Genomic DNA, 24,264 nt, shown 5'->3' with positions numbered 1-24,264 from the left:
GCCTCCGTTGGAGTCAGGCCGCCCTCAATAGGGCTGCACGGGCCCTCTTCCAGGAAAGTCGACAACCACAGGCAAGCTGTGTGGGAGCTGGGGTGTCAACCTCTGGCTCCTGTCCAGGAAACAAAAGGGGGGGGGGGGGATCCATAAAGACACTCAAAGGGGGACATGCCTAAAGAAGAGTGGTACAGAGTGTTATGAGTGAATTCAGCCCAAATTAAACAAGAGCTGGATTGGTTGTCAGCAACCAGGCACCTCAGTGTCTTCTCAATGTCCTGATTTACTCTCTCAGTTTTTCCATTGGACTGGGGGTGGAAGCCAGAGGACATGCTGATGAGCCGACCAAAAGCCTTCCAAAACCGGGATGTAAACTGTGGCCCCCGATCAGAAACCATATTCTGGGGAAAGCCGTGGATTCTGAACACATGTTTCATCAGAAGTTTGGGCATGGGTAAGAGGTGACAAGTCTTAGAAAATCTATCTACCACCAACAGAATTACAGTGTTTCCCTGAGACGGGGGCAAGCCTGTGACGAAATCCAGGGAGATGCGAGACCATGGGCATCTCGGTATAGGCAGTGGGTGCAATAAACCATGAGGGTGAGTTCTTGACTCCTTGTACTGGGCACACACTGGACAGGCAGAGACAAAGACCCTAACATCTCTCTGTAATTTGGGCCACCAAAAAGGTTCTAGTGGTTCCCGGGTGTCCCGAGGGGAGGGATGCATGTGCCCACTGCAGGACATCAGAGCGCATACAATTTAGGACAAAGAGACGCCCTACAGGGCCATTACCTGGACCAGGCTATTGCTGTTGTGCTCTCCTGACGGCGGTCTCAATATCCCACTGGATGGGGGCTATCACCCTGGATGTGGGGAGGATGGGTTCTGGGCATAACTTCCTCTCAGGTGGTTCAGACTGTCTCGAGAGCGCATCTGGCTTGAGATTCTTGGAACCTGGGCGATAAGGGAGAATGAAGTTGAACCGGTTAAAAAAAAGGGCCCAACGGGCTTGTTGTGAGTTTAACCTATTGGCATCTCGAATGTAGGTGAGATTTTGATGGTCCGTCCAGATGAGGAATGGGTGTTTGGCACCCTCAAGCCAGTGCCTCCACTCCTCCAATGCAATCTTATTGCATCATGGCAATAAGCTCATGGCATCTCTCTGACAGATATATCTAGAGCTGCAGGCTGGGTGATCCCCAACACGTTCGCTAGGTTCTATAGCCTTTGTGTGGAGCCGATATCTGTGTTCTCACCTCAAATGGGTAGTGGCACTGAGAGGCCCCAGAGTGTCTGTATTGTAGTCCCTGTGGAGCTCCTCCATCCCCTCGGCAGCCAGACGTAGCGGAGCATCCAGCACCAGGCCTTCACTTGCTGAATCCTTGAGAACCGGTAGAAGGCTGGTTTGCACATGAGAGGCATAAGTGGATACCATATGTGTAAAGTCCATGGTATAGCCTTAGACCCCGTGTTCTCCTGGCAGACTTCTGCCATTTATTTTCAAAGAGGGTTTCAATTTAGTTTTTTTTGCAGAATCTGTTAGTTGAGATCACGAATAAGCCTCTCCGTGTTTGAGATAGCAGTATTGGTATATTTAGAAGCGTACATTTTGAGGGGGAAATCGGCTTGTTTTTCTGAGATTCTAGCACACAGTAGGGGCATGTCATTGTCTGTCTGTATTTCCATACTGGATAAGCCGGCTTTTGTTTCTTTTGTTATTGCCCCCGCCCTCCGAGGGAAGCGTGGCTACTTATTATGCAGTGCTCTGGCCGGCTCTAGCTGATATCAAAATTCAATGAAGATGGACGCCGCAAAGATGATCGCAGACAAGCTGAACCGTGGCCGTTACACCAAAAATGTTTTGAAGTACTTCTTCGACAAGCCAGATGCTTATGAATAAGCGCTCACTGATTCTGAAGACGATCTGAGCGACGATGAAAGCTCAGCTCATGCGAATAATTGGACATTTAGATGCAAACAGACACACAGTGCAAACTTCGGAGATGATTGCATCTACAAAGAAGACCCCGATAAAGAGAAAGTGTGCCCGAACGACTTATTTCATTGGAGGCATCGAGATCTTCAAGAATACTTTTCTGTTTCTTAAGGGGTGAGTTTCCATAAACATCAACGTTTGTCGTTCTGTGTTCATTCTAAGAACACGTACACATTATCTCATGTTAAGTCCATGTCTAGACCTTCCCATATCTACCTATTGTTATTAGCTAGCTCATCGGTTATCACAGAATCCTGTTCAAAAAGTCCTAATGCTACACAATGAAATCAATTCACCAAGTTTTATGTAGAAAACCAGCAAATAAAAAAATAAATTAGCATCAATATGTACTTTTTGTTTACATAAACATTAAAATAATAACATTAAAAATGATGGCCAGATTTTAAAGGATTGTCTTGCAACATTATCTACACTGCACAAGTTAAAATAGAGTTTTGACAAAAAAGGTTTTATAAAAAGATAAAACTCACATATTTCAGCCTCTAAATCATTTTTATAAAAATCAAAAAAGATAAATTACTGACATTTACAATGCACATTCTCCTATTATTCTTATTCTCTTATTAATAGTATGCGGTCCGATTTTTCTTGTTGTGTCTGTCGTTGCTATGAAACCATGCAGCTTTACAGGGGGAGCTTTACAGGGGGTATGGCTTATCTAAATGAGATGTAATTGAGCCCTATTGTCACTCCCAGCAGGTGAGAACAGGTGAGAACTGCACAATGTTTAGAGGCCACAAATTCTCCAAATATTATCAGATTTCCATGTATTACACATCGTTGGAAAGCTTTGAGACTACACTTATAGGATCTGTGAAAAACTCAAAATGCCCCAGAACCGACTTGTGTCCCTACTTTCCGTGATTGGTCACATATGCTTTCAAATGGAAACTGTTTACGACCTGATGTGGAATTCGTAATTGGATCCGGTTTACTGCTGTTACGAGGTTCTGACTAATGTAGAGGAAGGAGACCAGGGTCGGCGTACGGGGCTCGTGAGAGACTTTATTTACTTTAAACTTTAAAGAGGTGTGTGAACTTGCAAGCACGATGTCAGACACTGTAATATGCTCTGGTCCCCTCCCTGCTTACCGTGGTGATGAGATGCATAGCAGATTGTCATCACTCAATGGCTGGATGTCTAAGTGGTGCCCACAGAATAACATAGGTTATATAGACAATTGGACGAGCTTTTGGGGCAGACCTGACCTGTTTAAAAGAGATGGTCTTCATCCCTCCTGGGGCGGCGCCACTCTTCTGTCTAGAAATATGGCAAATAGTCTTAGTGTTTATACTTGACTAACTGGGGCCCAGGTCAGGAAGCAGACAGACTGGCTAAACCGACCGTCTGCTAGCTGCCTCCCATCACAGAGGTCAGTTAATTCTCAGCACATAGAGACTCTTTCACCTAGATATCAATTCAATTCAATTCAATTCAATTCAAGTTTATTTGTATAGCGCTTTTTACAAAACAAATCGTTACAAAGCAACTTTACAGAAAATTATGTTTCTACAATATTTAGTAGTAGCTAGTAGTTTGTGCACATTTGACAGGATTTTAGAAAAACTAAAAAAAAAATAATAATAATAATACAAGACGTAGTCAGCTAGACGATGAACTATCAATATTATTAATTAAGTTATTATATGATTAAGTCACACATTTAGGAATAATTGTTAGTTCTGTTTGTTGATTCAGGGTTAGCATCATCTGAGGTCCTCTGAGGGTCAGCATCATCTCTTCTCAGGTGTTCTGGATCCAGACTGGAGCTTGTGTAAATCCTAGTTACCACGGGATGTGAATCCCGTGGCAAAACATAGAAACAAAATACAGACATCATTAGCATAGCTGCTGATCCAACAAAGTAAAATTAGTTTAACCCAAGCTAATGAATAAAAATGCACCTTTGATCAGATGCAACTACACTCACAATTAAAAAGATACATTATTCGAATGCTTGGCGAAAGAGATGTGTTTTTAATCTAGATTTAAACAAAGAGAGTGTGTCTGAACCCCGAACATTATCAGGAAGGCTATTCCAGAGTTTGGGAGCCAAATGTGAGAAGGCTCTACCTCCTTTAGTGGACTTTGCTATCCTAGGAACTACCAAAAGTCCAGCGTTTTGTGACCTTAGGGTGCGTGATGGGTTGTAACGTGGTAGAAGGCTAGTTAGGTACGCTGGAGCTAAACCATTTAGGGCCTTATAGGTAAGTAATGATAATTTGTAACTGATGCGGAACTTAATAGGTAGCCAGTGCAGAGACTGTAAAATTGGGGTAATATGATCATATTTTCTTGACCTCGTAAGGACTCTAGCTGCTGCATTTTGGACTACCTGTAGCTTGTTTATTGACGAAGCAGGACAACCACCTAGAAGTGCATTACAATAGTCCAGTCTAGAGGTCATGAATGCATGAACTAGCTTTTCTGCATCAGAAACAGATAACATGTTTCGTAGCTTGGCAATGTTTCTAAGATGGAAGAATGCAGTTTTTGTAACATTGGAAATATGATTTTCAAAAGACAAATTGCTGTCTAATATAACACCCAGATTTCTGACTGTAGAGGAAGTAACAGTACATCCGTCTAGTTGCAGATTGTAATCTACAAGATTCTGTGTAGTGTTTTTTGGTCCAATAATTAATATCTCCGTCTTATCCGAATTTAATTGGAGAAAATTATTTGTCATCCAATCTTTTACATTTTTAACACACTCTGTTAGCTTAGATAATTGGGAAGTTTCATCTGGTCTCGTTGATATATATAGCTGAGTATCATCAGCATAACAGTGGAAGCTAATTCCGTATTTTCTAATAATATTACCAAGGGGCAACATGTATATTGAAAATAGAAGGGGACCTAGGACGGATCCTTGTGGCACTCCATATTTTACTGATGATAAATGAGATGACTCCCCATTTAAGTACACAAAATGGTAGCGATCGGACAGGTAGGATCTAAACCATCTTAGAGCCTGCCCTTGAATACCTGTATAGTTTTGTAATCGATCTATGAGTATGTCATGATCTATGGTGTCGAACGCAGCACTAAGATCAAGTAAGACTAGAAATGAGATGCAGCCTTGGTCTGACGCAAGGAGCAGGTCATTTGTAATTTTAACAAGTGCAGTTTCTGTGCTATGGTGGGGCCTAAAACCTGACTGAAATTCTTCATACAGATCATTTTTATGCAGGAAGGTGCTCAATTGAGCAGACACAACTTTTTCTAAAATTTTAGACATAAATGGAAGATTTGAAATAGGCCTATAATTTGCCAGTACACTAGGATCTAGTTTTGGTTTCTTAATAAGAGGCTTGATAACCGCCAGCTTGAATGGTTTTGGGACGTGTCCTAAAGATAACGACGAGTTAATGATATTGAGAAGCGGTTCTTCGGCTACAGGTAACAGCTCTTTCAGTAATTTAGTGGGTACAGGATCTAATAAACATGTTGTTGGTTTAGATACAGTGATAAGTTTATTTAGCTCCTCCTGTCCTATGGTTGTAAAGCACTGCAGTTTATGTTTGGGTGCGATGGATGAAACTGAAGTGTTAGATGCTGTAGAATCTACATTCGCTATTGTATTTCTAATGTTATCTATTTTATCAGTGAAGAAATTCATAAAGTCATTACTATTTAACGTTGGTGGAATATTTGAATCAGGTGGCGTCTGGTAATTTGTTAACTTAGCCACTGTGCTAAATAAAAACCTTGGATTGTTTTGGTTATTTTCTATGAGTTTGTGTATATGCTCTGCCCTAGCAGTTTTTAGAGCCTGTCTATAGCTGGACATACTGTTTTTCCATGCAATTCTAAAAACTTCTAAGTTAGTTTTTCTCCATTTGCGTTCAAGACTACGAGTTTCTTTCTTGAGAGAGTGAGTATTACTGTTATACCATGGTACAGTACGTTTTTCTCTAACTTTTTTCAATTTGATTGGGGCAACAGCTTCTAATGTATTAGAGAAAATAGTGCCCATGTTGTCAGTAATTTTGTCTAATTCATGTGTATTTTTGGGTACAAATAGCAGTTGAGATAGATCAGGCAGGTTATTTGCGAATCTGTCTTTGGTGGCTGGAACAATAGTTCTGCCCAGACGGTATCGCTGCGACATATAGTTAATATCAGTTATACGCAGCATGCACGATACGAGGAAATGGTCTGTAATATCATCACTTTGAGGTACAAGATCTATAGCAGTAAGATCGATGCCATGCGATATAATTAAATCTAGTGTATGATTAAAACGATGAGTGGGCTCGGTGACATTTTGCTTGACTCCAAAGGAGTTTATTAGGTCAGTAAACGCAAGTCCTAATGTATCGTTTGTATTATCAACGTGAATATTAAAATCTCCCATGATTAGCGCCTTATCAACTGTAACTAGAAGGTCTGAGAGGAAATCTGCAAATTCTTTTAGGAATTCTGTATACGGCCCTGGTGGTCTATACACAGTAGCCAGAGCAAGAGATACATTAGATTTCTTTTGCATGTCTGACAGAGTAACATTTAGCATTAGTATTTCAAAAGAGTTAAACCTGTATCCTGTTTTCTGGGTAACATTGAGAATATCACTATATATTGTTGCAACACCCCCGCCACGACCAGTCTGACGGGGCTCATGTTTATAACAGTAGTTTGGTGGAGTAGACTCATTTAGACCAAAATAATCATTTGGTTTTAGCCAGGTTTCAGTCAAGCAGAGTAAATCAAAACTATTATCTGTGATCATTTCATTTACAATAACTGCTTTTGGTGTGAGTGATCTAATATTTATGAGCCCAAACTTTAAAAATTGTTTTTGTTCATTTACTTTACATTTTTCTGGTTTAATTACGATAAGATTTTTTCTAGATCCTACATTATATTTATATTTATATTTTGACCTCACTATTCGGGGAACAGACACAGTCTTAATAGGTTTTACAGCACAAGTACTTTTATCATTTAAGCGGGTGGAACAAAACTCATCATAATGGTTATTTGAGAATTGACTTACTAGTCACATGGAGCGAAGTGTCCTGGAGATGTTGTCAGAGAGAAGCTCCGCTCCGACTCGACTGGGGTGTAATCCATCAGCGCGAAACAGCCTAGGACGCTCCCAGAAAAGATTCCAGTTATTAACAAATAGCAGTTTCTGTTCTTTACACCATGACAACAACCATTCATTTAAAGCAAAAAGTCTACTGAACCTTTCGTGTCCTCGTCGATACGTGGGCAGTGGTCCTGACACGACGATCGTCGCCGCGGGCGTCGTGCTGCGAACCGTCTCGATCAGGCTCCTGAAGTCCCTCTTCAGCGTCTCCGTCTGCCGCAGCGTGGTGTCGTTAACCCCGGCGTGAAGCACGACCGCTCTCGGGCTCTCGTCGTCCTTCAGGATCGCGGGTATCTGCGCAGAAACATCGAGAACACGAGCACCAGGCAAACAATGAGTGTGCACTTTACCTTCGGCTAACGTAGCACTTACGTGTCGGACGATGGAGTCTCCGATGATCACAGCGTCGCGTCCTGTCTCGCGGAGGGGAGCGAAGCGGTTCTGGATGGAGATCTCGAAGGCAGGAGGGGGAGATGTCGTCGCCCGGGACCCGGCTCGCATCCTCCGCTGTGGATGCACCCAGGGTCCGTGGTGTCCCGGCGTCGCAGTGAAGGACATCTGGGAAGATCGCGTCCTGGGTGCACCGGGCCTGCGCAGAGAAACACACGGAGTAGACGTGGTGGGACTGTTAACAGCACGCTGTATACTTACCCCGGACTTGTGAGCGTCAGCCCGGGATGATTCCAGCGCGGCTCTCCGCTCTCTCAGCTCGGCCTGCCTCTGTTCCAGGTCGCGAATCTGCTTCCCCACGGCCTCGAGCTCGAGCTGCACAGAGTGGAGACATTCATCCGCCATTAAAGCAAGTAACAGTGAGTACAGCAGTGGTAATGTGTGTGAATAGAGTATTAGCAATGTAAGCGCAGTTAGCAGCAACCACGCTTGCTGATGCTAACTGGCTAAAAGCTAATAGCGGACCCGGGAGATCAAAATAAATCTAGTGATAGCGAGTCGCTCTGATTGTTTTTGTTGTAGAATACAATAGAGGATATATTCACGCGTTATATAAACGGAAACGATGGTGTATAAAATTGATTTTTAAGTTAAAAATAGTCAATGAAAAGAATATAGTGACGGAGCTCAAACGCAGTTCAGCCGTCAACAACAAACAGGAAGAGCGGAAAAAAAAAAAGATATCACACTATAGAGACTGTGTCTGTTCCACGAACTAGAAAATACAAAAAACGTCCAAACCAAGTTAAGGTTAACAATTTAATTGAGGTTCAACAAATAAAAAACAAATGCAATATGGATAAACAAATGATAAAGATTGGCTTATTGAATATCAGATCCATTTCTACGAAAACACTTTTTGTAAATAATATGATAACTGACCATAATATAGATGTGCTCTGCTTGACAGAAACCTGGCTAAAACCTGATGATTACATTATTTTAAATGAGTCCACCCCCCAAGATTATTGTTATAAACACGAGCCGCGTCTAAAAGGCAAAGGGGGAGGTGTTGCTTCAATTTACAATAACGTTTTCAGGATTTCTCAGAGGGCAGGCTTCAAGTATAACTCGTTTGAAGTAATGGTGCTTCATATAACATTATCCAGAGAAACCAATGTTAATGATAAATCCCCTGTTATGTTTGTACTGGCTACTGTATACAGGCCACCAGGGCACCATACAGACTTTATTAAAGAGTTTGGTGATTTTACATCCGAGTTAGTTCTGGCTGCAGATAAAGTCTTAATAGTTGGTGATTTTAATATCCATGTCGATAATGAAAAAGATGTATTGGGATCAGCATTTATAGACATTCTGAACTCTATTGGTGTTAGACAACACGTTTCAGGACCTACTCATTGTCGAAATCATACTCTAGATTTAATACTGTCACATGGAATTGATGTTGATAGTGTTGAAATTATTCAGCCAAGTGATGATATCTCAGATCATTATTTAGTTCTGTGTAAACTTCATATAGCCAAAATTGTAAATTCTACTTCTTGTTACAAGTATCGAAGAACCATCACTTCTACCACAAAAGACAGCTTTTTAAGTTATCTTCCTGATGTATCCGAATTCCTTAGCATATCCAAAACCTCAGAACAACTTGATGATGTAACAGAAACTATGGACTCTCTCTTTTCTAGCACTTTAAATACAGTTGCTCCTTTACGGTTAAGAAAGGTTAAGGAAAACAGTTTGACACCATGGTATAATGAGCATACTCGCACCCTAAAGAGAGCAGCCCGAAAAATGGAGCGCAGCTGGAGGAAAACAAAACTAGAGGTATTTCGTATTGCTTGGCGGGAAAGTAGCATATCCTACCGAAAAGCATTAAAAACTGCTAGATCTGATTACTTTTCTTCTCTTTTAGAAGAAAACAAACATAACCCCAGGTATTTATTCAATACAGTGGCTAAATTAACGAAAAATAAAGCCTCAACAAGTGTTGACATTTCCCAACACCACAGCAGTAATGACTTTATGAACTACTTTACTTCTAAAATCGATACTATTAGAGATAAAATTGCAACCATTCAGCCGTCAGCTACAGTTTCGCATCAGACAGTGCACTATAGACCCCCTGAGGAACAGTTCCACTCATTCTCTACTATAGGAGAGGAAGAATTGTATAAACTTGTTAAATCATCTAAACTTACAACATGTATGTTAGACCCTATACCATCTAAGCTCTTAAAAGAGGTGCTTCCAAAAGTCATAGGTCCTCTTCTGACTATTATTAATTCCTCATTGTTATTAGGACATGTCCCCAAAACCTTCAAACTGGCTGTTATTAAGCCTCTCATAAAAAAGCCACAACTTGACCCCAGAGAACTAGTTAATTATAGACCAATCTCGAATCTCCCTTTTCTGTCCAAGATACTAGAAAAGGTGGTATCCTCACAATTATATTCCTTCTTAGAGAAAAATGGTATATGTGAGGATTTCCAGTCAGGATTTAGACCGTATCATAGTACTGAAACTGCTCTCCTTAGAGTTACAAATGATCTTCTCTTATCATCTGATCGTGGGTGTATCTCTCTATTAGTTTTATTGGATCTTAGTGCTGCGTTTGACACAATTGACCACAACATTCTTTTGCATAGACTTGAACACTTTGTTGGCATCAGTGGAAGTGCATTAGCATGGTTTAAATCGTACTTATATGACCGCCATCAGTTCGTAGCAGTGAATGAAGATGTATCATATCGATCACAAGTGCAGTATGGAGTACCTCAAGGCTCAGTTCTAGGGCCGCTACTCTTCACGCTTTATATGTTACCCTTGGGAGATATCATCAGGAAACATGGTGTTAGCTTTCACTGTTATGCTGATGATACGCAGCTCTATATTTCCTCGCAGCCCGGTGAAACACACCAATTTGAAAAACTAATGGAATGCATAGTCGATATAAAAAATTGGATGACGAGTAATTTCTTACTGCTAAATTCAGAAAAAACAGAGGTGTTAATCATAGGGCCTAAAAACTCTACTTGTAATAACCTAGAACACTGTCTAAGACTTGATGGTTGCTCTGTCAATTCTTCGTCATCAGTTAGGAACCTAGGTGTGCTACTTGATCGCAATCTTTCCTTAGAAAGCCACGTTTCTAGCATTTGTAAAACTGCATTTTTCCATCTCAAAAATATATCTAAATTACGGCCTATGCTCTCAATGTCAAATGCAAAAATGTTAATCCATGCATTTATGACTTCAAGGTTAGACTACTGTAATGCTTTATTGGGTGGTTGTTCTGCACGCTTGGTAAACAAACTACAGCTAGTCCAAAATGCAGCAGCAAGAGTTCTTACTAGAACCAGGAAGTATGACCATATTAGCCCGGTCCTGTCCACACTGCACTGGCTCCCTATCAAACATCGTATAGATTTTAAAATATTGCTTATTACTTATAAAGCCCTGAATGGTTTAGCACCTCAGTATTTGAATGAGCTCCTTTTACATTATACTCCTCTACGTCCGCTACGTTCTCAAAACTCAGGCAATTTGATAATACCTAGAATATCAAAATCAACTGCGGGCGGCAGATCCTTTTCCTATTTGGCGCCTAAACTCTGGAATAACCTACCTAACATTGTTCGGGAGGCAGACACACTCTTGCAGTTTAAATCTAGATTAAAGACCCATCTCTTTAACCTGGCATACACATAACATACTAATATGCTTTTAATATCCAAATCCGTTAAAGGATTTTTAGGCTGCATTAATTAGGTAAACTGGAACCGGAACACTTCACATAACACCGTACTTTCTACATCATTAGAAGAATGGCATCTACGCTAATATTTGTCTGTTTCTCTCTTGTTCCGAGGTCACTGTGGCCACCAGATCCAGTCTGTGTCCAGATCAGAGGGTCACTGCAGTCACCCGGATCCAGTACGTATCCAGACCAGATGGTGGATCAGCACCTAGAAAGGACCTCTACTGCCCTGAAAGACAGCGGAGACCAGGACAACTAGAGCCCCAGATACAGATCCCCTGTAAAGACCTTGTCTCAGAGGAGCACCAGGACAAGACCACAGGAAACAGATGATTCTTCTGCACAATCTGACTTTGCTGCAGCCTGGAATTGAACTACTGGTTTCGTCTGGTCAGAGGAGAACTGGCCCCCCAACTGAGCCTGGTTTCTCCCAAGGTTTTTTTCTCCATTCTGTCACCGATGGAGTTTCGGTTCCTTGCCGCTGTCGCCTCTGGCTTGCTTAGTTGGGGTCACTTCATCTACAGCGATATCGTTGACTTGATTGCAAATTAAAACAGACACTATTTCAACTGAACAGAGATGACATAACTGAATTCAATGATGAACTGCCTTTAACTATCATTTTGCATTATTGAGACACTGTTTTCCAAATGAATGTTGTTCAGTGCTTTGGCGCAATGTATTTTGTTTAAAGCACTATATAAATAAAGGTGATTGATTGATTGATTGATTTACACTAATCAAAACAAAACAAACAAATGCAGCAGGTGCAGGCACTTCACAAAACTCTTCTCTGCTTCGGTTCTGCAGTCTTACGTCCTTGACAGCTCACCAGCTCACACTCATGAGTCCCCGTCTCTCTCGTTCTTCGCCGGCTGTGACGCTGCTTAAATACTGGTTCCCCGCGCCAATCACTGCAACGAGATCCAGGTGTTAATTGTCTCTCACCTGAACCACTTACCGCCGCTCGTCTCTTCACTCGCTCTCCCGATGTAGACTTCGCTAAACCACACCTCCCCCGCCACAACTGCCCAGTGGCTTTAGTACTGGAGTTCCTTCAAGACCGTTTCTCTGATGGAGTAACACCAGCCACTCTGAAAGTTTACCTGGCAGCCATTTCAGCTAACCACGTATAAATAGATGTTGCTTCAGTGGGCCGTCATCTGCTGGTCTCTCTTTTTATACAAGGTGCAAGATGGCTGAAGTCTTTCCGCCCTGTGCGAGTCCCTTCATGGGATTTATCCATTGTGTTGCAAGGTTTATCAGGGCATCTGTTTGAGCCCTTTGAAACTATACCGGATAAAATCCTACTTAAAGACAGTTCTTCTTGTGGCTTTATCCTCCCTCAAGAGAGTTGGGGATTTACAGGCATTTTCTGTTTCGCCCTTGTGCATGGATTTTGCACCAGGCTCTGTCACCTTTACCTTTATTGATATAGTGCTTTAAACAAAATACATTGCGTCAAAGCACTGAACAACATTAATTTGGAAAATAGTGTGTCAATAATGCAAAATGATAGTTAAAGGCAGTTCATCATTGAATTCAGTTATGTCATCTCTGTTCAGTTTAAGTAGTGTCTGTGCATTTATTTGCAATCAAGTCAATGATAGCGCTGTAGATGAAGTGACCCCAACTAAGCAAGCCAGAGGCGACAGCGGCAAGGAACCGAAACTCCATCGGTGGCAGAATGGAGAAAAAAACCTTGGGAGAAACCAGGCTCAGTTGGGGGCCAGTTCTCCTCTGACCAGACGAAACCAGTAGTTCAATTCCAGACTGCAGCAAAGTCAGGTTGTGCTGAAGAATTATCTGTTTCCTGTGGTCTTGTCCTGGTGCTCCTCTGAGACAAGGTCTTTACAGGGGATCTGTATCTGGGTTCTAGTTGTCCTGGTCTCCGCTGTCTTTCAGGGCAGTAGAGGTCCTTTCTAGGTGCTGATCCACCATCTGGTCTGGATACGTACTGGATCCGGGCGACTGCAGTGACCCTCTGATCTGGATACAGACTGGATCTGGTGGCTACGGTGACCTTGGAATAAGAGAGAAACAGACTAATATTAGCGTAGATGCCATTCTTCTAATGATGTAGAAAGTACGGTGTTATGTGAAGTGTTTCCGGTTCCAGTTTACCTTATTAATACAGCCTAAAAATTCTTTAACGGATTTGGATATTAAAAGCATATTAGTATGTTATGTGTATGCCAGGTTAAAGAGATGGGTCTTTAATCTAGATTTAAACTGCAAGAGTGTGTCTGCCTCCCGAACAATGTTAGGTAGGTTATTCCAGAGTTTAGGAGCCAAATAGGAAAAGGATCTGCCACCCACAGTTGATATTGATATTCTAGGTATTATCAAATTGTCTGAGTTTTGAGTAGCGGACGTAGAGGAGTATAATGTAAAAGGAGCTCATTCAAATACTGAGGTGCTAAACCATTCAGGGCTTTATAAGTAATAAGCAATATTTTAAAATCTATACGATGTTTAAATGGGAGCCAGTGCAGTGATGACAGGACCGGGCTAATATGGTCATACTTCCTGGTTCTAGTAAGAACTCTTGCTGCTGCATTTTGGACTAGATGTTGTTTGTTTACCAAGCGTGCAGAACAACCACCCAATAAAGCATTACAATAATCTAACCTTGAGGTGATAAATGCATGGATTAACATTTCTGCATTTGACATTGAGAGCATAGGCCGTAATTTAGATATATTTTTGAGATGGAAAAATGCAGTTTTACAAATGCTAGAAATGTGTCTTTCTAAGGAAAGATTGCAATCAAATAGCACACCTAGGTTCCTAACTGATGACGAAGAATTGACAGAGCAACCATCAAGTCTTAGACAGTGTTCTAGGTTATTACAAGCAGAGTTTTTAGGTCCTATAATTAACACCTCTGTTTTTTCTGAATTTAGCAGTAAGAAATTACTCGTCATCCAATTTTTTATATCGACTATGCATTCCATTAGTTTTTCAAATTGGTGTGTTTCACCGGGCCGCGAAGAAATATAGAACTGAGTATCATCAGCATAACAGTGAAAGCTAACACCATGTTTCCTGATGATATCTCCCAAGGGTAACATATAAAGCGTGAAGAGTAGCGGCCCTAGTACTGAGCCTTGAGGTACTCCATACTGCACTTGTGATCGATATGATACATCTTCATTCACTGCTACGAACTGATGGCGGTCATATAAGTACGATTTAAACCATGCTAATGCACTTCCACTGATGCCAACAAAGTGTTCAAGTCTATGCAAAAGAATGCTGTGGTCAATTGTGTCAAATGCAGCACTAAGATCCAATAAAACTAATAGAGAGATACACCCATGATCAGATGATAAGAGCAGATCATTTGTAACTCTAAGCAGAGCAGTCTCAGTACTATGATACGGTCTAAATCCTGACTGGAAATCCTCACATATACCATTTTTCTCTAAGAAGGAATATAATTGTGAGGATACCACCTTTTCTAGTATCTTGGACAGAAAAGGGAGATTCGAGATTGGTCTATAATTAACTAGTTCTTTGGGGTCAAGTTGTGTTTTTTTGATGAGAGGCTTAATAACAGCCAGTTTGAAGGTTTTGGGGACATATCCTAATGACAATGAGGAATTTATAATAGTCAGAAGAGGATCTATGACTTCTGGAAGCACCTCTTTTAGGAGCATAGATGGTATAGGGTCTAACATACATGTTGTTGGTTTAGATGATTTAACAAGTTTATACAATTCTTCCTCTCCTATAGTAGAGAATGAGTGGAACTGTTCCTCAGGGGGTCTATAGTGCACTGTCTGATGCGATACTGTAGCTGACGGCTGAATGGTTACAATTTTATCTCTAATAGTATCGATTTTAGAAGTAAAGTAGTTCATAAAGTCATTACTGCTGTGGTGTTGGGAAATGTCAACACTTGATGAGGCTTTATTTTTCATTAATTTAGCCACTTTATTGAATAAATACCTGGGGTTATGTTTGTTTTCTTTTAAAAGAGAAGAAAAGTAATCAGATCTAGCAGTTTTTAATGTTTTTCTGTAGGATAGGTTACTTTCCCGCCAAGTAATACGAAATACCTCAAGTTTTGTTTTCCTCCATCTGCGCTCCATTTTTCCTTTCTGTGAAAGTATTGCTGTGACCGAGGCCTAATTATGTCCCTAGGTCGCTTCGAACCCTTTTCACTTTCAAAAAGTGGTCTTGGAGGCTTTAGCCCCTGCAGAGGCGGGGTCAGGAGATCTAAATCTTTGCCCTGTCAGAGCGCTGAAGACTTATGTTGATTGAACAGCTTCATGGCTTGAGTCCGACCAGCTTTGTCTGTTAGGACACAAAATAGAGGCCATGCTGTCACAAAGCAGCACATTTCCCATTGGCTGGTGGAGACTATATCTTTAGCCTATGAGGTTCGCAGACTATTTCTCCCTTAGGAGTTAGAGCTTATTATTATTATTCACGAGAGCAGTGGCTTCATCACAAGCTTTCTCAGTGGTTCTTCTATATATGATGTCTGTGCTGCGGCAGGATGTTCCTCACCGATCACTTTTGTCAAGTTTTACAGTCTGGATGTGAGGATGGCTCCTGTCTCCCGGGTTCTGTCCGCTTGAGCAGATGCTTTCCTTGAATTCCAACTATCAGGTATGTCAGGCCTTATGGTATAGGGTTCCCATAGGGTGATGTCACCGCAGCATTGAAGTGACCTATGGTCCCGGCCATTCCGTACCTTGATAGGATTTCTTCAGTTCATAAAATCTGAGTGAAATAGCTCACGGCACTCAGGTATATGATGCGGTATTTGGCCAATAAGAATGGTGGGATGGTATAGGGCTTCAGACATTCATAACACCGAAGGATGTGAAGCATCTCGTTCCCTATTCAGGGAACCGTGGTTAAATACGTAACCAAGATGTTTTTCTAACTCAGACTCTAATGTTGATCGATTTTGTAAAGAAACAAAGACTTAAAATAAAGTAATTTCTCTTTTCAAGAAAAAGTTATTGTTTTTTTAGAATGTTTAAATATTTGTACAGAAAAACAAGACAAAAAGACTAATTATTACTAAATATTCGGTTTTTATGTTGTTTTTAACCCCAAATGCTGGGCTGATTCTTTGGGTCATTTTATAACATTTTAAACACTGTTGGTTAGTTTAACTTGTCCAGCTACCAAAAAGGAGCCAGACTCCAGGGACGAGACATTGACTGCCAAAGAGGTTAAAGCTGTTGTGTTTGTCTGAGACTGACATTTAGTAGACATTTCATCATCATGGTTCCCCATTCCCTCTCCAGGAGAGACACTTTCCTACAGAGTTTAGTTTGATCTCAAATTAAACGCACCTGTTTCAACTAGTCAAGGTCTTTTTGTTTACTTTAATAACAGCCAGATGTGTCGAAACAAACTCAGTGGGAGCGAGAATGAAGAAGCTGTTTTACAGACTAACAGACAAACCTGTTTTACACACATCACTTAGACACAGAACCAGGAAACAGAATCATGTGAGTTCAGAGAAAGAGAAACTGAAGTATAGTCAAGCTGTTGTGTATGTATGTCTCTGTATTTAAGCAGTAAAATGGCAGAAGCCAGAATTTCAGTGGATCAGAAGGAGTTCTTGTGTGCAGTGTGTCTGGATCTCCTGAAGGATCCAGTGGCTATTCCCTGTGGACACAGTTACTGTAAGAGCTGTATTACAGGCTGCTGGGATCAGGAGGATCAGAAGAGAGTCTACAGCTGTCCTCAGTGCAGACAGACCTTCAGTCCAAGACCTGCTTTAGCTAGAAACACCATGCTGGCTGAACTGGTGGAGAAACTGAAGAAGACCAGACTCTCTGATGACTGTTACGCTGGAGCTGGAGATGTGCAGTGTGACGTCTGTACTGGAAGAAAATACAGAGCCGTCAAGTCCTGTCTGGTGTGTCTGGAATCTTACTGTCAATCTCATTTTGACCGTCATGAGGAGTTTCATTCACGTAAACCACACAAAGTGATTGAAGCTACTGGACGACTGCAGGATATGATCTGCCAGAAACATGAGAAGCTCTTTGAGGTTTTCTGTCGCACTGATCAGAAGTGTATATGTGTGCTGTGTACGATTATTGAACATAAAAACCATGACATTGTATCAGCTGCAGATCAGAGGACAGAGAAACAGGTATTTAACACTAGACACTGATCAAATACTGCTGATATTTATTTCACTTTTATACTTACACTTGTAGTTTGAAGCAGGTCTTAATTCCTGTGTGATGCTGGTAAATGATCAATCATCACTTCTGGAGTTTGAACCTACAGTCATTAGTTATCAGCTCCACTTTTCCTGGATTCATCTGTTCAGATGATGATTTAGTGGCAGTAGTTTTCTGTGAGATTGACGATCATCTGTTTGTCCTGCAGAAGCAGCTGAAGGAGACACAGAAGACGCTCCAGCAGAGAATCCAGCAGAGAGAGAAAGATCTCCAGCAGCTGAGAGAGACTGTGGAGTCTCATAAGGTGAGTCTGGAGAAGAAGAGAAGTTTGTCTCCGTCTCAGTTCAGACTCACTGAAGCTGAATCACTGTGTGTCCTAACAGCGCTCTGCACAGACAGCAGTGGAGGACAGTGAGAGGATCTTTACTGAGCTCATCCGCTCCATTGAGAGCAGCCGCTCTGAGCTGATACGACTGATCAGAGATCAGGAAAAGACTGCAGTGAGTCGAGCTGAAGAACGACTGGAGCGACTGGAGCAGGAGATCAATGATCTGAGGAGGAGAGACGCTGAGCTGGAGCAGCTTTCACACACACAGGATCACATCCAGTTCCTGCAGGTAACACACATCTAGAAGATTCAAGATTCAAGATTTTTTTCGTCACATACACAATTATATATAGCATATATAACAAGCAGTGAAATGTGAGTCAGGTCCGCTCCATGGACAGTGCAATTATTAAAGAAAACAACACAGATGAAAATATACATAAATATAGCTATGTAAGAATTTAATAAAAGGAAACAATAAAAATATAAGAATAAAATATAAAAAAAGATGTATATTGTAGAATTAAATATAGAACGCAAAATAATGTGCATGAAAGTAAACTGTAGTCTTACATATTAAGATGTACAGGAATGTACAAGAGGCAAATGTGCAAACAGGTTGACACTGTCAGTGTGTCTATGTGAGGTATTAAATGATGAATATCATACTGATAAAGTGAACATTAAGTGGAGGCATGAGGATGTTAAGAAGCTGGTTTAGAGTTTAAGAGCCTGATGGCCTGGGGGAAGAAACTCCTCCTGAGTCTCTCGGTTTTTGCCATCAGGCTATGGAAGCGCTTTACAGATGGCAGCAAAGTGAAGAGATGATTACTGGGGTGGGTGGAGTCTTTGATGATTTTTGCAGCTTTACTTCTGCAGCATTTGAGGTAGATGTCCTGCAGAGAGGGAGAGCAGACCCTGAAATGCGCTCAGCTAAGCGCACAACTCTCTGCAGGGCTTTGCAGCCTTGACTGGAGCTGTTCCCATACCACACTGAGATACACTGAGTCAATACACTTTCTATAGCCCCAGAATAGAAAGTTTTCAGGATTGCTGGTGAGACCCTGAATTTCCTCAGCTGTCGCAGATGGTACAGTCTTTGCCTGGCTTTATTAACCTGTGTTTGAATGTGAGTAGTCACTGAGAGAGTAGAACAGGGGACTCAGGACACAGCCCTGCGGGGCTCCTACGTTCAGGGTGATGGAGCTGGAGATGTATCAATCAATCAATCACCTTAATTTATATAGTGCTTTAAACAAAATACATTGCGTCAAAGCACTGAACAACATTCATTTGGAAAACAGTGTCTCAATAATGCAAAATGACAGTTAAAGGCAGTTCATCATTGAATTCAGTGATGTCATCTCTGTTCAGTTTAAATAGTGTCTGTTTTTATTTGCAATCAAGTCAATGATATCGCTGTAGATGAAGATGTACTGGCCTAGTTTCACCACTTGAGGTCTGCCGGTGAGGAAATCAAGGATCCAGTCGAGAGTGAAGAATTCAGGCCGAGGTCTATGAGTTTAGAAGCTAGCTTTATGGGGACTATAGTATTAAAAGCTGAGCTATAGTCAATATCAGCCTTACATAGTTCCTGTTATTGCTGTCTATGTGTGTAAGAGAAGAGTGCAGGATGTGAGAGATGGCATCATCGGTGGATCTGTTTGGGCGATAGGCAAACTGAAGAGGGTCCAAAGTATCCGGGATGGAGGAGCAGATGACGTTTTTAACCAGTCCCTCAAACACCTTCATGACTATTGATGTGAGGGCAACTGGACGATAGTCATTCAGACAAGAGGGTTTATTGTTCTTAGGCACAGGGATGATGACAAATATTTTGAATGAGGTGGGAACCACCGATGTAGCAAGAGACTCAGATTTTGATTTTAGGGGGGCTCAGCCCCCAATAAGGGTATGATTAAAAAATATTATTTTACTATTAGGGTAGGGTTGTATACTACTAACCTTATTGCAATCCACTATTCCATTGTATTCCCTGTATTTCATATATGGGAGTAGGAGTACTGACTGAGCCATATATAACACTGTAAAAAAAAAACTAATACAGTTTTTTAGATGTGACCAGTCACTGGAAAATTTTGAATTGGGAATGTAGATATTTTTTTTTACTTTTATTTTTTTTACAATAAAGACTTCCTGATTCAGTATTAGGACATTCATGTTTATCCTTTGATGATACCACTGCTTTTTCTTATGAAATGTACGTGGAAATTGGCAGAAAATTAAAACAACATAAGGGTTCAATGACTGCAATGAATCTTGGGAATACAGTGGTATTGTGTGTGTGAGGCTGTCTGTTCTATTCTCACCTGACTGTTGCTCATTTGCAGACCTACTCCCGCACAACAAAAAAAATGTTGTATATCCATCTACAATGAAATATAAATTATTATATTATTATTATTATTATAAATTTTTAGCTTTTTAGCCTTTATAATCAACAATACGGTTGGTTATAAATCAAGTCAGCCCCTGAACATTTATTTCATTTCAAATCATTTAACTAACCAGCTAATATTCATTCAGAATATAGACAAAACATGTATTAATGTAATTGTCTATTGGCAATATGTTTAATCTGTTCTATATTTATTTATATTTATTAAAAATAACATAATTATCAATTTGCCACTTGTATAAATCAATTACTTAAAAAAAAAAAAAAATCACAGATCCCTTTACTCTTACTCTAATATATGTATCATGATACACTAATGATTAATTATTACTTAATACAAAATTATGTTTAATAATAGAAAACAAAATAACTCCACATGATGTTTCTCTCTCTGTGCCATTAGTACTTTCAGACAATGATGTGTGTCGTTAATAATTTATTTTGCATGGCTGCATAATGTAATGCCGAAATACACAATAATATGTTTTCAATTTCAAAAAGTAAATTAAAATAAATCATGATCGTTTTCTAAAGTATGTTTTCATGGGTGTTAATCGCTTCATTTTTGTTGGAAGAAAAAACATCTGTCACACTGTGATAAAGGCTGAAAGTGAACGCAGCGAAGACGTACTGGTATTGGATGCGAGAACACACACACCACACGCACACACGCACACGCACACGCACACGCACACACACACACACACACACACACACACACACACACCTTGTACTCTCTGATGTTCGCTCTGCTCGGCGCCCCTGTGGATTGAAAAACGCGCTGAATCCGTGCAGACTCAGATCAGGGGAGGAGCCGGAACTTGATGCAGCTTGCCACCGTCTCAAATGAGTTTTTAAAGGGGACTGAAGCGATCACTAATTAATTAATCAAATCATTTTTTAGGGGGGCTGGGCATAAGTTTAGGGGGGCTGAAGCCCCCCTAAAAAGGGCCTAGCGACGCCCCTGATGTAAACAAACCAGCGAGCTGATCAGCGCAGGACCGCAGAACACGGCCAGAAATCCCATCAGGTCCAGCTGCTTTCCTTACATTCACTCTCTTTAGTGCCCTCCGAACTTCGTCCTCCGACACGGTGATCCCATGATGATCGCTGCTCTGACTGCTGCTTCCTGACGCGCTGATCGGCAGACTCGCACTGCTTCGATTGCTTTCAAAGCGGCCGTAGAAAGTGTTTAGCTCGTCAGCCAGTGACGGATCTGCTCTCGCCTCTGCAGAGGATTTATTTCCAAAGGCACAGATGTCGGGAGTCATTTAGCTGGAAATGTGAATCTATGCGTTCCCTGTGTCTGTGTTTGGCGGCTCTTACTGCGCGTCGGAGAGCATAGCACAATGCTTTGTACTCGCTCATTTTTTCCGATAGAAGACCGGCGTTTTAAGCAGCAGTGCGTTTGTTTACTGCTGCATGGATTGTTTTGTCCACCCACGGTTTCTGGTTTGAGAATGTCCTTATATTTATTGTATCCGTAGCTTGTTCAGCTAGCGTGTTTACAAAGCTTAACGCTACATCGTGAATTCGCTAACGTCAGATGAACTTGCGCGAAACATGTCCCAGTCTACGTCATCAAGAGCCGCCTGTAACGTTGCTTCTGATTGGTCGGACCATCGCGTCACCACCTCTGCACCGGGGGATCTTGAACGAGCCGTTGTTTATATTCCGGTGTGAGGAAAATGGCGGCATGGTCCGATTTGCAGAAAGCCGGTAGTGAACGAGCTTTGTAGACATTCTTAAACTGAGTGTAGCAATGATCCAGTGTATTTGGTCCTCTAGTTGGACAAGAAACATGTTGATAAAAATTAGACATAACTTGCCTGAGTTTGGCTTTGTTAAAGTCCCCAGCGATGATAATAGCAGCGTCAGGATGTTTGTTGATGTTGCCGCTGAGCGCATCGTGAAGCTCAGACAAAGCCAAGCCAGTGTCTGCTTGTGGAGGGATGTAAACAGCAGTTATGATGATCGATGGAAACTCCCGGGGCAGATAGAATGGGCGGCAAATAATGGATTAATGTTGCAGATGAGACGAGCAGGAGCGCGACAGAGTGGAGGTATTCCTGGGGTCACACCATTTCTTGTTAACCATGAAACACACTCCTTTGACTTGTGTAATTAACACATTAGAGTAGACTATTAATTAATACTATGTTATTAAGGATTTAATACAGGTTGACATTTTAAATTTATAACAACTGATATATTACTTAATCTATTAATCAGACAGACTCTTGATTAGTTGCTGATGTAGTTATCATTAATGAATGATTTAGTTCTTAAGAAGCTGTGCATTAACTCATGGTTATCTTGTGCTTTAAAAATGAAGTAATGCATATTAGTGCAGCAGTATTGTAAAGTGTTCTCATAATGGTCAATCTAATCATATCTTTGAGCTGTTTTTCCTGAACAAATCTACTCAACTCTACAATGAGACTCCATTGATGTGCTTGGGCTGTTAGATGGACATTTGTGTTCTTAGCAGATGTTTTATCATCCAAACTATTTCCTAGAAAGTTCACAAACAGTGTATGTGGTGAATACTAGAATCTGTAGCTCTAATGAGATTTAATGAATATGAAGAGAATGAAGCTGATGCTGTGGAAGTGCTGGACTGAAGAATGTTAATGAAGATCAAATCTGATGTTCCTGCAGGTTATTGAGTGAATGTGGAGCTTATTAGTTTGATTTCTGTTTTCTGTAGAGTTTCCAGTCTCTCTCAGCACCTCCTGAATCTACAGACGTAAATGATGATCTCTTCAGTTCTCTCTTCTCTTTTGATGATCTGAGAGAATCTGTCCATCAGCTGAGAGACAAACTGGAGGATTTCTGCAAAGAGGAGATCAAGAAGATCTCAGACAGAGGTAAAGTCCTGGAGATTCATCTGCTCTCAGAAACCAGTCCGTCATCATCTCATATCATGGAGAACATCATATTAGAAATGTGTTAGGAATAGATGCAGGATCATGAGAATCACACTGTTCATGTCTGTTTATTTCCACAGTTGCAGTCATCAGGACCAGGAAGGACTTCCTACAATGTAAGTCAGTAAGAAAACCAACAGAAAAACTCTCTGACAGTCTTCATGTTCTTCCTGTAGAAGGAGAAAGAAGAGTTTTATAACTGATGATGTAAATGATGATGTTCACAGATATCTGTTCATCTGTACTGAGACACTGATGATACACTGAACATGATGAGATCAAACAGATTCATAATTTCTGATTCTGATGTGTTTTATCTCCATCAGATTCCCATCAGCTCACTCCGGATCTGAACACAGTGAATACACGCCTCCGTCTGTCTGAGAACAACAGAGTGATTACATTCACTAACACAGTCCAGTCGTATACGGATCATCCAGACAGATTTGATGTGTATCCTCAGGTGTTGTGTAGAGAGAGTGTGTGTGGACGCTGTTACTGGGAGATTGAGTGGAGTGGAGATAGAGGTGTGCATATATCAGTGTCATATAAGAACATCGGCAGGAAGGGATCGGGTGTTGAGTGTGGGTTTGGACGTAATGATCAGTCCTGGAGTTTGTTCTGCTCTCCCTTCAGTTACTCATTCAGACACAATAAGATAAAGACTGTTCTCTCTGTGAAGCCCATCAGCAGTAGAATAGGAGTGTTTGTGGATCACAGTGCAGGAACTCTGTCCTTCTACAGCGTCTCTGACACAATGAGCCTCATCCACACAGTCCAGACCACATTCACTCAGACGCTCTATCCTGGGTTTTATGTTGGTTCTGGATCATCAGTGAAACTGTGTTGATGAATCAGTGTAGACTGATGAGAGATTCTACCCATAATGCTTTGCGCTGCATGATGAATCAGTACATTTACATTTACATTTATTCATTTAGCAGATGCTTTTATCCAAAGCGACTTACAGATAAGGACAGTGGAAGCAATCAAAAACAACAAAAGAGCAATGATATATAAGTGCTATAACAAGTCTCAGTTAGGTTAACACAGTACACGTAGCATAGGAAAGAAAACAGATAGAATAAAAAAAATAGAACAAGCTAGTATTAGAGGTCTTTATTGTCAGGGTTCTGT

General features: G+C 41.1%; 2 protein-coding genes across 6 annotated transcripts; one reads left to right on the top strand and one right to left on the bottom strand.

Moving 5' to 3' along the window:
• Nucleotides 1–3,661: 3,661 nt before the first annotated feature.
• On the bottom strand, nt 3,662–8,034 carry LOC127986315 (uncharacterized). 5 transcript variants are annotated; one of them, XR_008160792.1, is made up of 4 exons: nt 7,764–8,034; nt 7,485–7,701; nt 7,017–7,406; nt 3,662–3,798 (listed from the first exon to the last, which is right to left on the bottom strand). XR_008160792.1 is itself a non-coding variant. In XM_052588598.1 (3 exons), exons 1-2 carry the CDS (start codon nt 7,905–7,907, stop codon nt 7,020–7,022), a joined length of 810 nt encoding a protein of 269 aa, XP_052444558.1. In that variant the 5' UTR covers nt 7,908–8,034; the 3' UTR covers nt 3,684–3,833; nt 7,017–7,019. The 5 variants fall into 5 exon arrangements, 4 of the variants coding, with proteins under 4 accessions (XP_052444556.1, XP_052444558.1, XP_052444559.1 ...); XM_052588598.1 differs by having other exon boundaries at nt 3,684–3,833; nt 7,485–8,034; XM_052588599.1 differs by having other exon boundaries at nt 3,684–3,833; nt 7,017–7,701; nt 7,764–8,031.
• Nucleotides 8,035–16,763: 8,729 nt separating this feature from the next.
• On the top strand, nt 16,764–23,984 carry LOC127986331 (tripartite motif-containing protein 16-like). The gene is made up of 6 exons (XM_052588620.1): nt 16,764–17,416; nt 17,659–17,754; nt 17,834–18,067; nt 22,908–23,103; nt 23,214–23,243; nt 23,454–23,984. The coding sequence occupies exons 1-6, from the start codon at nt 16,814–16,816 to the stop codon at nt 23,975–23,977; spliced, it is 1,683 nt and encodes a 560-aa protein (XP_052444580.1). The 5' UTR covers nt 16,764–16,813; the 3' UTR covers nt 23,978–23,984.
• The last annotated feature ends 280 nt before the right edge of the window (nt 23,985–24,264 follow it).

The sequence above is a fragment of the Carassius gibelio genome, chromosome B21 (genome assembly GCF_023724105.1).
Source record: "Carassius gibelio isolate Cgi1373 ecotype wild population from Czech Republic chromosome B21, carGib1.2-hapl.c, whole genome shotgun sequence".
NCBI lineage: Eukaryota > Metazoa > Chordata > Actinopteri > Cypriniformes > Cyprinidae > Carassius > Carassius gibelio.
Note: the sequence above shows the minus strand (reverse complement) of the source record. Positions and strands in the feature narration are given on the sequence as shown.

Coding starts and splice junctions, on each gene's coding strand:
- LOC127986315 (XM_052588596.1), bottom strand. CDS start 7,907: ATGGCGGATGAATGTCTCCACTCTGTGCAGCTCGAGCTCGAGGCCGTG.
- LOC127986331 (XM_052588620.1), top strand. CDS start 16,814: ATGTCTCTGTATTTAAGCAGTAAAATGGCAGAAGCCAGAATTTCAGTG. Junction 18,068..22,907: donor ATCACATCCAGTTCCTGCAG/GTAACACACATC, acceptor TGTTTTCTGTAG/AGTTTCCAGTCTCTCTCAGC. Junction 23,244..23,453: donor CAGGAAGGACTTCCTACAAT/GTAAGTCAGTAA, acceptor TATCTCCATCAG/ATTCCCATCAGCTCACTCCG.